The following is a 15,809-nucleotide window of genomic DNA, read 5'->3' as shown; positions in this document are numbered from 1 at the left end:
ATAGAAATACAACTATTCTATCATTTCACTTATACGTGGAATCTAAAAAACAAAACAGAAAATGACTCACAGATACAGCAAACAAACCAGTGGCTACCAGAGGGAAAAGGGGTGGGTGGGTTGGGAGTCAGGCAAAATCAGTGAAGGGGATTAAGAAGTAAAGACTTCTAGTTATAAAAGAAACTTAAGTCACTGGGATGTAATATGCAGCGTAGGAAATATAGTCAATAATGTTGTAATAACTGTGGTGATAAACAGCAACTAGTTAACAAGGTGACCATCTGAAATGTATAAAGTACTGAATCACTATGATGCACATATGAAACTAATACAATACTCTGTCAATTACATTTCAATTAAAAAAAAACAATGGAATCACTGTGTAATAAATGACACTCTTAATCACGATTCCAAATTACCAACGTTACACTGTATTCAAAACATTTTATTTAAGTAATAAAGTACTTAATATAGATTTGAAATATAGTACTCAAAAAGATTAAGCTTTTGTCAGCTGAAAGATTTCCTCACATGTCTTGCTGAGCCTCGTTCTTCAACAGTGCAGAATAGGCCCCTTCTATAGAAGAAACAGAGATATGCAAGCACAAACAACTGTAATGGTTTACGGTAATTAAGAAGGAAGCTTGAATCTCTGGCTGAAAAATGAAAATAATTACAAGTGTATCTATACAGAAAATATAAGAGCTTAACATCAATTAGCTGCTGTCAAAATAAATAGTTAAGGAAACCAAATATAAAAATGCTTAATAGTGGGGCACAAAGAGGGAGGACAAATCAAGAGAATGAACGAAGGAAGGCGAGATGTAAATATCAGAAGTGTTTTTACAAATAGGGATTCAGATCAGAGAAAACAAACACAAATTTGTCTAGGATATGACCAATGAGGCAATAGAAAGCAACCAAAAGTCAGTTATAAATCAAAAATGACAACCAAAATCCCAGGGAGTCTTAAATTATTTAATCCAGACATTATCTAGCCCCTCAGAATTGCTTCCTGCTAAATATGTTCTTCATCTTTCTCCATTAGAATGAAATGCAAAACAAACACATTACTGGTTGAAGAGAGAGTTTCAGAGCTAATTCACCCTTTGAAGGTCAGGATCAGCAGTATTGTGTTCACATAATACATTTCTTAATATGGAAAAATAACATTGCAAAGAAGAAATTAAAGTAAACTTTATTTTGAAACAATCAGCCAAATTTCAAACTTCAAAAAAATGGATCTTAAAATATTCACGAACTTCAGACTGTCCATATTCTAACCTAATGGTTACCAAAAGGGACAAAGCTGGCAAGTCTCAACAGTAACACCCTCCCCATGTTTTCAATATTGTAAGTACATTAAATTTCTAGAAAGACTATTAAAGAATTCTACTTCTTAGAAAAATGTTTTAAATGATCCAATCTACCTTGCTGATTCACAAATAAGAACACTCAGACCACAGCAACCTTCCCAGGTCTCCCCATTCTCAGAAGATGTCCTGTCCACTACTCTGCAGCCTTGGCAGTACTGGAATCATGAGTGAGCCCTTTTCGTTGCTACCATTAAACTGATTGTCACAACCATTTGTATCATCTGGACAAACTCTGTTCCAAATCAATTACCAACTTCTGCTCTCCCAGAAACCTAAACATGAAAAACAATTTATGAAGAAAGAAATTAAGATCTATGAAAAAATTATGTTAAGGATATATGTTAAGGTCTACCAGAGAGACTGCATTCTAATTCACTTATACGTGACTAAAAATTTGTTAGTCTAGTGAGACCTCCTAAGAAATACTGAAATTAAAATGTTAGAGAAAATGTTCTACACAGATAGATACATATACTATTAACACAGTTATAAGCTGATTATTAATAAGCAAGTATATACAATAAAATATCATGAGCCCAATGTTGATTTTCACCAAAAAACAGTAATGTGAAGATTCAAATCATGATTTTCTGATTAAAAGACTTTTTTTCTTTTTAGAAAAGGGAGATGAAAATGTAGGAACAGACATCCAGGTAAATTATAAGTAACTAAAACAGAACTGTAGAAAGCAAAAGAATTTTAACACCTATGGTGACACATTTAGACCAGGTAAACTATTTTCATTATAATAAAACCAAAATAAATTATTTGACAGTATTATCTGCTTACTAAACAAATGCAAATATTTTTGCTGGTGGCAAGTGTGGATTTTTTTTCATCAAAGAACATTAAAAGAGACAGACATGATGATACCACTTGTAGATGTAACCAACAGTTCTGATATTGTCTCATAAATCTTTGACATCTGATAGCATGAATAGTGACTTCCCAGGTGGTGCTAGGAGTAAACAATTTGCCTACATGAGATGCAAGAGATGCGGGTTCTATCCTTGGGTCTGGAAGACCCCCTGGAGGAGGAAAATGGCAACCAACTCCAGTATTCTTGAGAGGCGAATCCCATGGACAGAGGAGCCTGGTGGGCACAGTCCATGGCGTTGCAAAGAGCAGGACATGACTGAGCATCTGAGCACAATGTGAATAGAAAGACATGATGAATCAACACATATGCTAGTTTTAAAAAGAAAAATTCTCTAAAGCAGTCTCAGCACTCAGTATGTGAATGTAAATGGTAAATACAGAATGAATTCCTACTCTGGCAAAGAATATATATATTTTTTTTAATTCAAGGGAAAAAACTATATGAATGAGTCTGCTACTGTTGCTGCTGCTAAGTCACTTCAGTAGTGTCCGACTCTGTGTGACCCCATAGACGGCAGCCCACCAGGCTCCTCTATCCCTGGGATTCTCCAGGCAAGAACACTGGAGTGGGTTGCCATTTCCTTCTCCAATGCATCAAAGTGAAAAGTGAAAGGGAAGTCACTCAGTCGTGTCCGACTCTTCGCGACCCCATGGACTGCAACCTACCAGGCTCCTCTGTCAATGGGATTTTCCAGGCAAGAGTACTGGAGTGGGGTGCCATCACCTTCTCCGATGAATTAGTCTACCTATTTGTAAAAATGTGACTGATGAAAACAGTGCCATCACAGGTTATCACACTGTGCGAGTTCAGTTGTCAAGAGGGAGCAACTCAAAGGACATCACACAATCTATAAACCAGCTGGAAGGAGCCATCCAGACTTTGCCCTGCCGAACCCTTTCTGGGCGATAATTAGACAAGTCCTCATAGATGATATACTGTGTGCAGAAGCGCTGATCAGAATCAGGTTTGGCATGGTACGCAACTGTATTGATGGTTTGAGTCACGTCACTGTCTGGCTTGGGCTTTCTAATGAGGATCTGGCCCCCACCGGCAGCGACAAGCTTAATAAGGTTGTCCTTTGGATGGTGTTTGAAGGTTCCCCCCAAATAGAAGTAACATCCATCAAACAGCTTTGGCAACTGAAAAACAAACAAACAAAAAAAGCTCATTAAAAGCAGACAAAAATATTTTAAAACACTGCACATGAAATAAGGGAAATAAAAGTCATAAGCAGTTAAGAAGCTATTTAATGAGGTGCAAGGACAAGACACACTTCAAGAACTCTTTGGGTTAAGTAACTCTTTGGGTTAAGAAAAATACTCATGAAAATAAAGGTTTCCTATAATTTTTTTCTCCTGAAGACTCTGGTCCTTTTCACTCTTCTCACATTTTAGGTGTGTTATGAATGTGTGTGTATATGTGTGTTTGGTACACATACACGTTTAAAATCTGTTCTTCAAACTTCTTGTATCAGAATCTTTATTCATACTTGTTAGGACTTAAAGCCTCAAGAATTCCTTCCTACTGTATCTAAAATATGCTTTGCGTATACCAAGCTAAACTTTACTGTAAGTGTAACAGCTTGTCCATGGATCTTTACAACTCTGCCCATCCACATTCAGGTCCCTATATACTACCAACCCAGGTTCCCCCAGGGCAGCATGTGGGAGGGTGGCCTCCAGGGTTCTAGAAACATTTTTCTTACAGCACAACACATTAGAAAGCCACGGCCAGAGAGCCACTTAGCTATAAACACATTTCTGTGTGCTTTACAAAAAAAGCTTCACAAGTCCCTTTTACAAAAATTCTTCAACATTTTTAATATACTTGTTTGTCAATAGAAAAATGGAATTTTGTCCATTAAAATCTCAATATGTGGTAATAAAGACATGGTTAACTAAACTTGAGCAGCAGCTCTGTCTTCTCTCAAACTACTTGTATCTAAGACTTCCCTCAGATTCTGAAAGGTTTATGGTAATGTTTGAAATGCCCAAAATGCAGTACCCGTATGAAATTATTACCTTCTGGGTTTTACTGCTCATTGTTATCATCTCTCAGAATCAAGCACTCGAAATGAGCACAATTAAAATTTTAACCAGGTGTTTCCCTGGTGGCTCACTGGTAAAGAATCCATCTGCCAGGGCAGGAGACATGGGTTTAATCGCTGATTGGGAAAGATCCCACACGCTGTGGAGCAAATAAGCCAGCGTGCTACAACTACTGAGCCTGGGCTCTGGAACCCGGGAACAGCAACTACCGAACCCTGCATGCCCTACAGCCTGTGGTCCACACAAAAGAAGCCACCACAATGAGAAGCCGGAGCACAGCTACAGAGTGTAGCCCCTGCTGGCTGCAACTAGAGAAAAACCTGCATAGCAATGAAGAACCAACACAGCCAATAAATAAATAATTACAAAAATTTTTAATCAGTCACCTGTACTTGTTAAAAAGGCAGAAGTTTTTCCTGATGGTAATAACAGTATTAATTTATGATAAGAACAACGAAAGTAGAATCAAAAGGAAAATACCAGCTGTTCTCTGTTGAGCCTGCTTTTCTGTGGTCCTTCAGGAATTTCATACTTTTCTTCCTGTTCACATTCTTTGCTTTGTAGACATGCTTTCACCCCTGGCAAAAACCAAGGATAAAAGCAAAATAAATATCAAGTGAAAACTATTTCTTTCACAGTGAAATGAAGCCATTTACCTAAGCGATTTTTCTTCTTCATGGTTAAGTATTGCTCTGAAACAGAAAAAGAAACCTAACTTATGCCAAAACAAAAGGGAGTAAAACTGATCTTTCCTTCAGAAGACTAAGCAATGAGGCAGTACTGAATACAAATTTGAGTTTTCTTTCTAAAAAACCTAACTCAATACATTATTCCATGTACAAAGTAAAAATCTAAATTTTAGTTTATGGCCATGATCAAAATTAGAGTGAATAAAAAGTTCCACGTTAAGTTCAGCTCACAATGATCTGACTCTGAGATCTAACCATCTGCCCCACTCATCCTGGCAATCCCATGTCTAACCTCCTGTTACACAGACTATAAGTGATCTGACATACAGGGGCTCTATAGCACTTGTTAAAGTAAACAGTAAAGAAGAGTCTGACATGTTTGGAATTGACAGGTACACACTGCAGTCACCAAGGGACGACTGGTGAGTATTTCAAATGCCTTAGAGCCGCCTCAAGGAAATCAGTCCTGAATGTTCATTGGAAGAGGACTGATGCTGAAGCTGAAACTCCAATACTTTGGCCACCTGATGTGAAGAACTGACCCACTGGAAAAGACCCTGATGCTGGGAAAGACTGAAGGCAGGGGAAGAAGGGGATGACAGAGGATGAGATGGTTGGATGGCATCACTGACTCAATGGACATGAGTTTAGGCAAGCCTCAGGAGTTGGTGATGGACAGGGAAGCCTGAAGTGCTGCAGTCCACGGGGTCGCAAAGTCAGACACGACTGAGCAACTGAACTGAACTGAACTGACAGCTGCTTCAGTTGAGATGTTCCAAGATATTATATAGTATAACAAAAGTCAGAATATTTTAATGACTGAATACTCCATCTCTTCAAAAGCATAGCTTTGTCAAGGGACTGAATTTTTCTTAACTTGGAGCTATGAATGTACATTACAATTCAGTGCTCAGTGCTGGCATAGCTGTACTTCTCTATCACATGATTCTTAATTTTCTGCTAGTTTTGCCTGTTTTGAGGTCCCCTTCCCCCAATGTTTTCAATACAAGAATTCTATTTAGCTAAGTCTGCTATGCTGAATCCTATTCTGATCAATAACTTATAAATATGATAGTTTTATAAAAAATGTTTTTTGGTATGTACTTAAAAACTTTATTTTAAAAATATAATTTTAATAACCACTCACAGGGTATGAAAAACTATCTTTCCAATGAAGCTAATACTAAACTATCAATTTTACCATTTATTAAAAATGAATGTCAAAATAAAAATTATGACTAGGTCAAAATCATACCAGAAACACTGACAGTGTGCTTACATGATATCCTATACTAAATATTAATACAAAAAACATTACCAATATAACCAAATAACTGACTTACCTCAGACTTATTATTTCACATATAAATTATTCCTTTTACTTTATGTCACTTAAATATGTAGCCCCCTTCTCCTAATGATATTTGCAGAGCATTTATTTATACTGGTTTCTTTAGATGAACTGTACATGCCAGTACATAAAGCCAAGAACTGAACATTGAATACCCCTATGATATCTAACTGTAATAAGTAAACAGCTAATGTATAACTACAAAAATAAATAAATACACTGTGCCTATGCTGGCTGCTTACCCACCTTATGGGTTTATGTGATTGGTTATTTAAACTATCAAAAAATCATACTAAAATTATTTTAATTGACCCAAGGGATGTGCCAGCATTAGTCAATTAACAGAATATAGCCTTAACAGATAGCAGAATGAGACAAGCATGGCATCAAGAGAAATGAGATGGCAGACACCAAGAGGGCAGCTTTTTCAGTGTAAATATGCCTCAAATCATAAAACTTTCAGCTTTATCGTAATTGGTCAGTAAATTTCTGTAAAGGTAGTCAGAAAAATCCAAGGCTCTAATTATAATTGCTGAGCTAAATGAAGAATGCATTCCTCTGATATTCTCTTATTACAAAAAGAAACATTTTGCCAACTCTCTCTGCCACTTAATATTGACTAAAGAAGGAGACTATAGTTTCCCACTCCCCCGCTGAAAACTAAGGAACAGCTTCCAGTTCTATGATAACATGATAGAATTATTGCTGCACGGAAAACATGGAGAAGTTTTTGAAGCCTGGGTGAGAATGATGCCTACAAGAGCCTTTCAAATGACGTAACCATGTTGGGTATCTCATGTTAAGTGGGAGGAAGTTATAGAGACTGCAATCATAATATGAACATCTTACTCAAAGACACAGAAATTAAATGATTATGATGAACTAAATCACATAAATTGTACCTGTTTTGGACTAAAGACTGCCAATTTGAAACTCCTGATGCTTCATCTAAACAAATTCTTCATTTCACAGGTAAAGAAAGTTAAATTCTTTAAGTGACATAAGTGGGAAAAAAATTCAGATATCTTCCAACTCCTAGATCAGTTTTTTCCTATCTTTATTTTATTTAAAAAAAATAAAGCATCTTAGGAAATGCCAGGTACTCTCTACTCAGATTTAATATATTGTAGCTCTCTTAAAATAAATGACTTAACCACTAAACAGATGACTAAATAGGAGGATCCTTATTTTTAAGAGATTAGCCAAAAAGTGTATCAAAATGTCAAAAACTGCTGACTACCTGGGAGATTGGGAGCAGAGAGAATAGTGCATTTGGCTTTGTCTTTAGTGAATTCAATGAGTTTGTTTAATTTGAAACCAAAGCTGCCACTCTCTCATTTGTACCCTTTGAGTTTCCAAATAGTAATACTTGTCAGTAGACATTTATAATTACACTTCATATCAACTTCCTAGTTGACTTCTTTTGCAATAAACCAATTGAACAGATTTACTACAACATGAAAAGAATACTTTAAACTTTCAGTAACTTAAATGGTGATATTTATCTAATCCAATTTCATTTATCCAAAGCAATGAAATGGATGAATCTACAAGCCAAAATACTATTTAAAGTTACTACTTTAACAAACCTAAATAGATAATCATTAAGGTAGTTATTATTAAGATTATTATTAATAATAATCAAAGTTCTAATTACTCAATACTATAGTTAACCAAACTGCAGCAAGAATTATTAAATCTATTTTCCATATTAAACAATCAGAACTTTCAAAATATTCCTAGTCATAAACTCATCTAAAGTAATAATATATACTGTAATCATTAATCTCTATAAAGACTTTAAAACAGGCCATTTTCACCAACTTTATATTTCCTTACTGTATAGCAGAGAGACAATACTTAATATCCTATGATAAAACACAATTCAAAAGAATATTTTTAAAAAGGATGCATATATACATATAACTGAATTACTTTAAAGCAGTAATTTTACTGTAAAGCAGTAATTAGCACAGTATAAACCAATTATACTGCAATAAAAATACTTTCTAAAACTGAAACAAATTAATTTTATATTTGTACTTAATAAAGTCCATATTATTTCATCATCTGCAATAGTTCAGCAGAAATAAAAATATATGCAAGATCACTGCTTAACTTTCTCAGCTAAATAGGAGGATCTGAATCCAAACTGAAATGACTTTACATGAGTAACTTAATATTGCTTATATAAACACAGATTTCTGAATATGCCAGAAAGATACATACTTTAAAATGTGTCAAGCCACTACTCTTGTAAAATGTATGCTTTATAACACCTTTACTTATCACATGTTGTATTTTAAGATTGTGACCAAAGCTATCATTTTGCAGAGACATAGAAATGAACTAGCTATCTTATTAAAAGGAAGAGATTCTTTTCAGTTCAGATGTATTCTTGATCATGTGTACCATTTTACGTAAGCTTTCCTTGTGCCCTGATTTTATTACTTTTTGATATAGAGGTAAGCAGCCCAATTCCCAAACTACTGCTTAACTCAAAGTCATTAACTCTAACTCATTAAGGCAGCTCCGGCTACCTAAGCAACGTCTGGAACCTGCATACTAATGCAGCTTATGAATTCTGGGATATGATTTCTTTAAAAAAGAGTCTTGTACCATCCAGAAATGTACTTCTTTATTCTAAATCTCCAGTAACCACTCTTGCCTCCTACTTCATAAAACCATACAAATCTATGGGTGTGTATTTTCATTTTAGCTACATGAACCACTGATGATGTTCATTAATTTCTATTAAGCTTAGTCACTTTTCCTAGTTTTAGAAGGAAAAAAAGGATTACACAAATGGGAGTAGGTTCCTGAATCCACAGCTATAGAATTCAATGAAGACAGAATAAAGCTTTAAAATGGAAATCTGTCAAATGCTCCAAATTCCAAATGTCCAAAGGGGAAATGATCCCTCGATGAAGCCATAGAACGTGCTCACTCTCTTCAAAAGCCAGAGCAATAAACAAACTCTTATTTTAAAGAACTGTTATTCTTCTGGAGCCAGTGGCTATTTGCATTGACAATTAGAATTAAATATTACTCTCAGCCAACGCTAAATGGTATCCTAAAAAAAAAATAAAAATACAGAATCAAAAATTTTATGTCAAAATCAAAAATCCTAATAAATATGTCATTAGATCCAAACTAGGCACTAATATAACTCAAGAAAACTGCATATTAGTAAATTTCCTTTCTATGTACACCCAAGTTGTAAAAACAAAACAAAAAATTATTTTTTAGGTTCTTTTCTAGTGGGCTTTTTAGTCAAATAGGCTATCATATCACTAAATTTTAGACAAAAGGAAATTATTTTTAAGAGGAAACTTTCTACAACAATGACAAAAATGGGAAAACAACTTCTATTCTTACTGTTATTTTTAAAAGACTGGATGGCAAGTAAAAGCTAAAACCAATATTATGAAATCCCACAGTGAGGATGGAAGGCCAATAAAATGAAGGCTGAAAACATAAAAGGTAAATGCTCCTCTCATGCCATCATAAACATTTGGATTTAGAAATCAACTGTCACAAATCACTAGATTTTGCATTTTCATATAAATATCACTGAACAATTGTTTATTTTTGGCTACATTTTAAGCCAATATTCTAATTACAAGCATATTTATACATAAAAATATGTTTCTTCATAAGACAGTGTGCTAAGTTTATTTATTTTACTTAATGCATACTGAGAAGCAGGTCAACTTCTATCACAAAAATATATTACTGTATCATAAAATTTGCTTAGGCAAAATTTGGTATCAATTCTAAATCTTTGTATTATGAATAATAATATTAAAACAATCCTTTTTATAAATGTGGTTAATGAACAAAGTCATTTTAATGGCCAAAAGTTTTCCTAATAAAATACTTTAAAAACTCATACTTGGTGCTCTTTTCTCATCATATTTTTAACACAAATTATTTATGTAAGATTTCTATGTTCATTGGACAATAATCATATTAAAATGTATCTGGCTAGATCTACGTAACAGGTATAAACAATTCATTGTATCAGATTCAAGCAATATACACACATAGGTTCTAATTTCCCTGATTAAGAATGAAACCATTAACTCAATAAATTTTGAGAAAAGATCAAAAAGAAGATCTAATTGTTATTAGAATTTAAGAATTTGAATTTCTTCCTAAAACATTTAAGAGACATATATTGATGTTAAAACTGTTATAAACAGACCTCTACCTAATCCAATCCATGACTGTTTACTTCTTTCGCCTGTACATACTCACACATTTATGTAATATTGATAGAAAAGACATAAATGTTTTATGCTCTTTAAAAAGTTTAAACAAATTTGTTTTTCGTATTTCAGACCTAAGTTATCATATAAAAATATAAATTTTTTTCAGAAAATATCTTTAAGTATTTCAGAATTTTCTTAATTCTCTGAGACTCCATTTATTCCCCCTATTTCTTGTTTTAAGAAATAACAATAGTAATCAGTTTTTTTTCCTTCTCTATTACTTGCTTGGGGTATATCTCAGAAATAGGACTATTATTATATTAACAGATGTTATTATTTTTTTTCTTAGACAATCTTTGGTAAAAGATTTCTGTAAGCATGAAGTTGCCTAACTAATCTTAGTTGATAGAAATGCTTTGGTATATTTATTTTTTGATAATTAGCAAAATATGAATAAAATTTTCTTTATTTTAAAAATTCCACAGCACTCTCAATATCCATTTAAAGAAAATTTTAATTGAAAAGCATGTTCATTAATCTGATTATGAAGTTATTTATAAAATGATGTAGTGATTGCCTTTTAGGTTCCATCTTCCACATCTAAAACTAAAACAAAGCAATACTGTATCTGGCCCTTCCTTTCCTCACAGATAAAAGTTCAGAGTAAAATGTTTGGCACATTTCCACACTAATTTCCTTAGGTGCTAAGGTCTTTCAAAACTTCTACATTTTATTTCAACTCAGATGATAGGGGGGAAGAGGAAGAGATTATGAAAGAAAAGATGACAGCCATCTGCTCTCCCCTCCACAATGAGATGAGAAGTGAAGAGGCAGAATTCAATTTTTTTCAAAAAAAAAAAAAAAAAAAGGTTAGACTAGAGATTTGAAAGCAGTGTACTGAAAGAACAGTTCAGTAAAACACATTTTCTCTTTCTGAAGGTTAGTTTACACCTTTAGGATGCAGTTCCATCTTCTTCATTCTCTAAGAGATGAATACAATTTATACATCTCCTATTTTTCATTCTAGCCACTTCTTTAATTACCAAAATCACCCTGTACAGGGATGGTTAGTAGTTTCCTGTGAGGAATTGTCAACAAAACTAGGACGAAAGTAGAATCTGAGGCACAAACTCAAATCTTGACAAAGGAATTTTCCTATCTATACCTCCTGTTTCTACAAAATAAATACCATCCAATAAAATATCTGTAAAATAAACATGATGAGAAAGAATGCCTCGTACAATAGCATAATTATGCCCTTTTCTTAGAATGTTCATGCACAGTTCATTAACTATGACACTGCTCCATATGCTCCATATATATAAAATAGAAAAATAAGAGATATTAACCAGTTAAGAGAAAAATACATTTAAACAGAAAACCTCCAGTTAAATTTGGATCCAAGGAATCCAGACTGTTTTCTATTTTTGTTAATTTACTTAAATTTGTTTAATTATTAAAGTAAGTCAATTCCCTACAGAGAAAGTTTACATGAAACTTTCTTTTCAGTCTACTTGGTTTATAGAAAATACTGAAAAAGCTAATACTAAACATTCTACAGAGTTCAGCCAGTAAAGATTTTGTCTTTCAGGCAAGTCAGTGAATATCTCAAACACAAAATCTAGTTTTAATAACTCATAGATCTTTGTGATTAGTTTTGAATGCTTTGGCCCACCATATCATTCCTTAACATAGATGATTTTCAACTAATTTTGAATAGCTCTCAACATGTTTTTAAAAATCACACTAAGTTGCCTGACATTAAGAACAACACAAAACAACAGAAAAATATATTAGGAAAGAAAGTGTTCTTGCAACTATTTCTTGCAACTAAACCCAGCAACTATTTAAATTCATTGTCTCCAACCCTGAACCTATTCCTCTTTGTACTTTGAATTAGAAAATATGGGGATATGAAGTTCAGTAAGAGATTCCATCCACTTTTTATCCTAAAAGAACCATTGATATTAGAGTATGTTATTCACTACTGTGACAATCACCAAATGGCACACTATTAAGTCAGCTTGAGTCCATTAGTGATTCTATAAAAATGACATGGCCAAGCCATTAAAGTGACAAAACCTCCATTTCTTAAGAAGGCAGATTTTATGGAAATGAATCATGTAGTCTGTATATGTAACAAGATGCAAGTTCAGCAAATTCACAACTAGACTTACAGGGTTAAGTGGTAAGTGCCTTAATATTTAAAATTTCACACAGCTTCTTTATTACTGAGATTCTTGTTACTATGAAAATCCATTTCTTTCTATAACCACTGGCAAGCTTTCTGGCAAAAGTTCAGTACAAAAACATCTATAATCATGGAAACATTTTAGGTCAATTTTTAAAATACTGAGGCCCAAGAAGACTTGATACAGGTCTGAAAGGGAAACAAAGGACCAAAAATAAGGGACTAGAGAAAAAACTTTTTTTCTACATAAGTGGCCAATCAGTCCAACTTATTCTCATACCTCTTAGCTTGGCTGACTGGCAGAGTGGAGTAACAGACACAGACTAGAACAGACAAGAGTGGCACCGCAGTTATATATGTCACAGACCAAATCAGTGGAGACAACCATCAAAAGAAAAGTGGTAGCCGTACTTCACTGAGATGAATACCAACTGCTAAAAGAAAACTTCTTACCAACCAAGTTAATTTAAAACAACAGATTAAATTAGTAATATAATTAAGGCTTTGATTCAATCAAGCAACTCTACCATAAAACCTTGAAAGTACAAACCTATAAAACAAAAGATTTTTCAAAACTAACTCTAACCCATCATTTGCTTACAAAGAAAGTTTCATTAAAAACACTCACTATTCTTTAATTTTTAGATTTGAAATAATTATAGATTCACAGGTGATTGCAAAGACATGCCCAGGAAAGCGTCATGCACTCTTTTTCTAGTATCCAGTGTTAATATCTTACACAACAATAGCACAATTATCAGCACCAAGAATTTGACATTAATACAGTCCGAAGAACTTATTCAGATTTCATCAGTTATACATTCACCATTTGTGTGTGTGTGCACACACAGACCTGACATTTAATCATAGATGTAGACTACGTAACACAACCACCTCTAAGATCAAGATATTCAACTGTATCATGACAGGACTTCTCAGGTCCCTCTTTAACAGACACTTTTCTTTTTACAAACAATCAGTTAGCAAAAAGGTCATTTCATTCTCCTATTTTAGTTGTCATATCAAAAGCAGAAGATACTTTAGTGATTGAGGAGTAGAAAATAACCTTGTACAAACTTTCTTTTTATTTTGTTAAGTCCTAGGTAAAACAAACAGGTGAGAGCTGGGAAGGCGAGAGGCAGCAGCAAAGGTGAAGGTGGTTGACTGCTAACTGGAAAGGAGTAACAGGAACACATTTTCATCAGAGGTTTTGAGAATTGCTAGTGTAATTGCCCCCAATCAGGTGGTACAATTGCCTGGAGGATCCCAGGGACAGGGGAGCCTGGTGGGCTGCCGTCTATGGGGTCACACAGAGTCGGACACGACTGAAGCGACTTAGCAGCAGCAGCAGGTGGTACAAGGCGGTCTCAATTTCCAAAGACCTTCCTAAAACAAACCATATTAGCAGAGAGAGCTAAAGAGAGTTATGCAGATAAGTTTTTAGACATCACAAGGAAAAGCAATAAACTAATTTCATTTAATAGTCATATGTAAAACAAGCATTTATTGAGTTAAATATATCATACATTGGTAATATGGACTTCCCAGATAACTCAGTGGTCGAGAATTCATCTGCCAAGCAGGAGATGCGGGTTTGATTCCTGGATCAGGAAGATGACCCGGAGAAGGAAATGGCAACCAACTCCAGTACTCTTGTCTGGAAAATCCCACGGACAGAGGAGCCTGTCTGGCTACAGTCCATGGGGCCACAAACAGTCTGACATGACTGAGCGACTAAACAACAACAACAATAATGGTAACACAGATTGCTTAAGCTTACAGGTCTATTACAGGATCCATTTACTCTGGATTAAAATAGTTGGTATTACAGGAAGATTTTGAAATGAGAACATACTTGTATACTTTTACCAAAAATACCTAAATGATACCATTAATATGAAAAGCTTTTTCAAAATGTAGGGACTAAACAGAGGTAAAAAACATTAGCATAAGGTCCTTAAATAATTACTGGCAATACTGCAATTAAAAAATGAAATTAGTCTATTTAATTCCCTTTGTAATTCTCCCAAATCCAGTACTTACATTCAAATTTTAGGATCCAGCATCCACTGAGAATTCCAAGCATACATTTCAGGGTGCTTTGAACTGTATCCCCAGGAACAATGACATGAGTTACTACAATACAAAAAAAGCAGTAAGAGAAACAGAAATATAAACCAAAACAATCATTTAACTAGTCTACTTACATCTGAATTTTCTTCAAAGGCAACAATTTTTATACTTCGGTAAAGACTTATTTAGTTTCATTCTCTATTATGGCTACCAACATGAAAAATTAGATCATAAATCATAAATCTTAATGCCACACAGAGTGTATGTGTATGCTCACTCGCGTCTGGGTCTTTGTGATGCTATGAACTATAGCCTCCCAGGCTCCTCTGTCCACGGGATTCTCCAGGCAATACTAGAATGGGATGCCATTTCCTCCTCCAGGAGATATTCCCAACTCAGGAATCAAACCCACATCTCCTGCATTGGCAGGTGGATTTTTTTTTAATAACTGAGCCACCTGAGAAGCCCAAAGCCACATTGGCCAAAGCAGATTTCTTTTCTATTTCCAATTACAACTAAGGAATTAAATAAAGCCATTACATTGTTTGACCATTTATTTGTCATTAGCAAACTCATAAAATTGCTCTTCTGACATATGCCCTAAAATAGGGGCAAAGCTTTAAACTTTATATTTCCTAATTAAATGAAGACTGTAAGTAATTTATAACTGTAGAAACATTTTAGAATTTATTACCAGATTCAAAGTATATAGTCAGATTCCAATGGGTAAAATGTATAAATTATCAAGGTGAGTTCTACAATGGAATTACCCATTTAAAATTCTCTTCTACCAAAACTAAATAAATCAATAATCCTCACCTGTACTGTCAAACTCAGCACATTTTTTAGCCTTAAGAATCGTTACAAGCTCACTGAGCATTTTCTGTTGTTCGGAAGAAAGTCCACTGCCTATAAGTGCAAGAGGCCCATCCCGACGCTGACCAGTGTTTACCTGTCAATAGAAGAGGCGATGCCATAGTGTCAAAA

General features: G+C 34.3%; 1 protein-coding gene across 2 annotated transcripts in view; it reads right to left on the bottom strand.

The window, feature by feature from the left end:
- Positions 2,912-15,809, bottom strand: part of BARD1 (BRCA1 associated RING domain 1) — an 86,867-nt gene continuing 73,969 nt past the window's right edge. For both annotated transcript variants that reach the window (XM_013972552.2, XM_018059882.1), the window contains 4 exons: positions 15,642-15,774; positions 14,793-14,885; positions 4,785-4,882; positions 2,912-3,395 (listed from right to left, as the gene is read on the bottom strand). In XM_013972552.2, the coding sequence (XP_013828006.2) occupies positions 3,063-3,395; positions 4,785-4,882; positions 14,793-14,885; positions 15,642-15,774 (657 nt within the window). In that variant the 3' untranslated portion in view covers positions 2,912-3,062. The remainder of the gene's footprint in view (positions 3,396-4,784; positions 4,883-14,792; positions 14,886-15,641; positions 15,775-15,809) is intronic.

This window comes from Capra hircus, chromosome 2 (genome assembly GCF_001704415.2).
Source record: "Capra hircus breed San Clemente chromosome 2, ASM170441v1, whole genome shotgun sequence".
Classification (NCBI taxonomy): domain Eukaryota; kingdom Metazoa; phylum Chordata; class Mammalia; order Artiodactyla; family Bovidae; genus Capra; species Capra hircus.
This window is presented reverse-complemented; position numbering and strand designations above follow the sequence as displayed.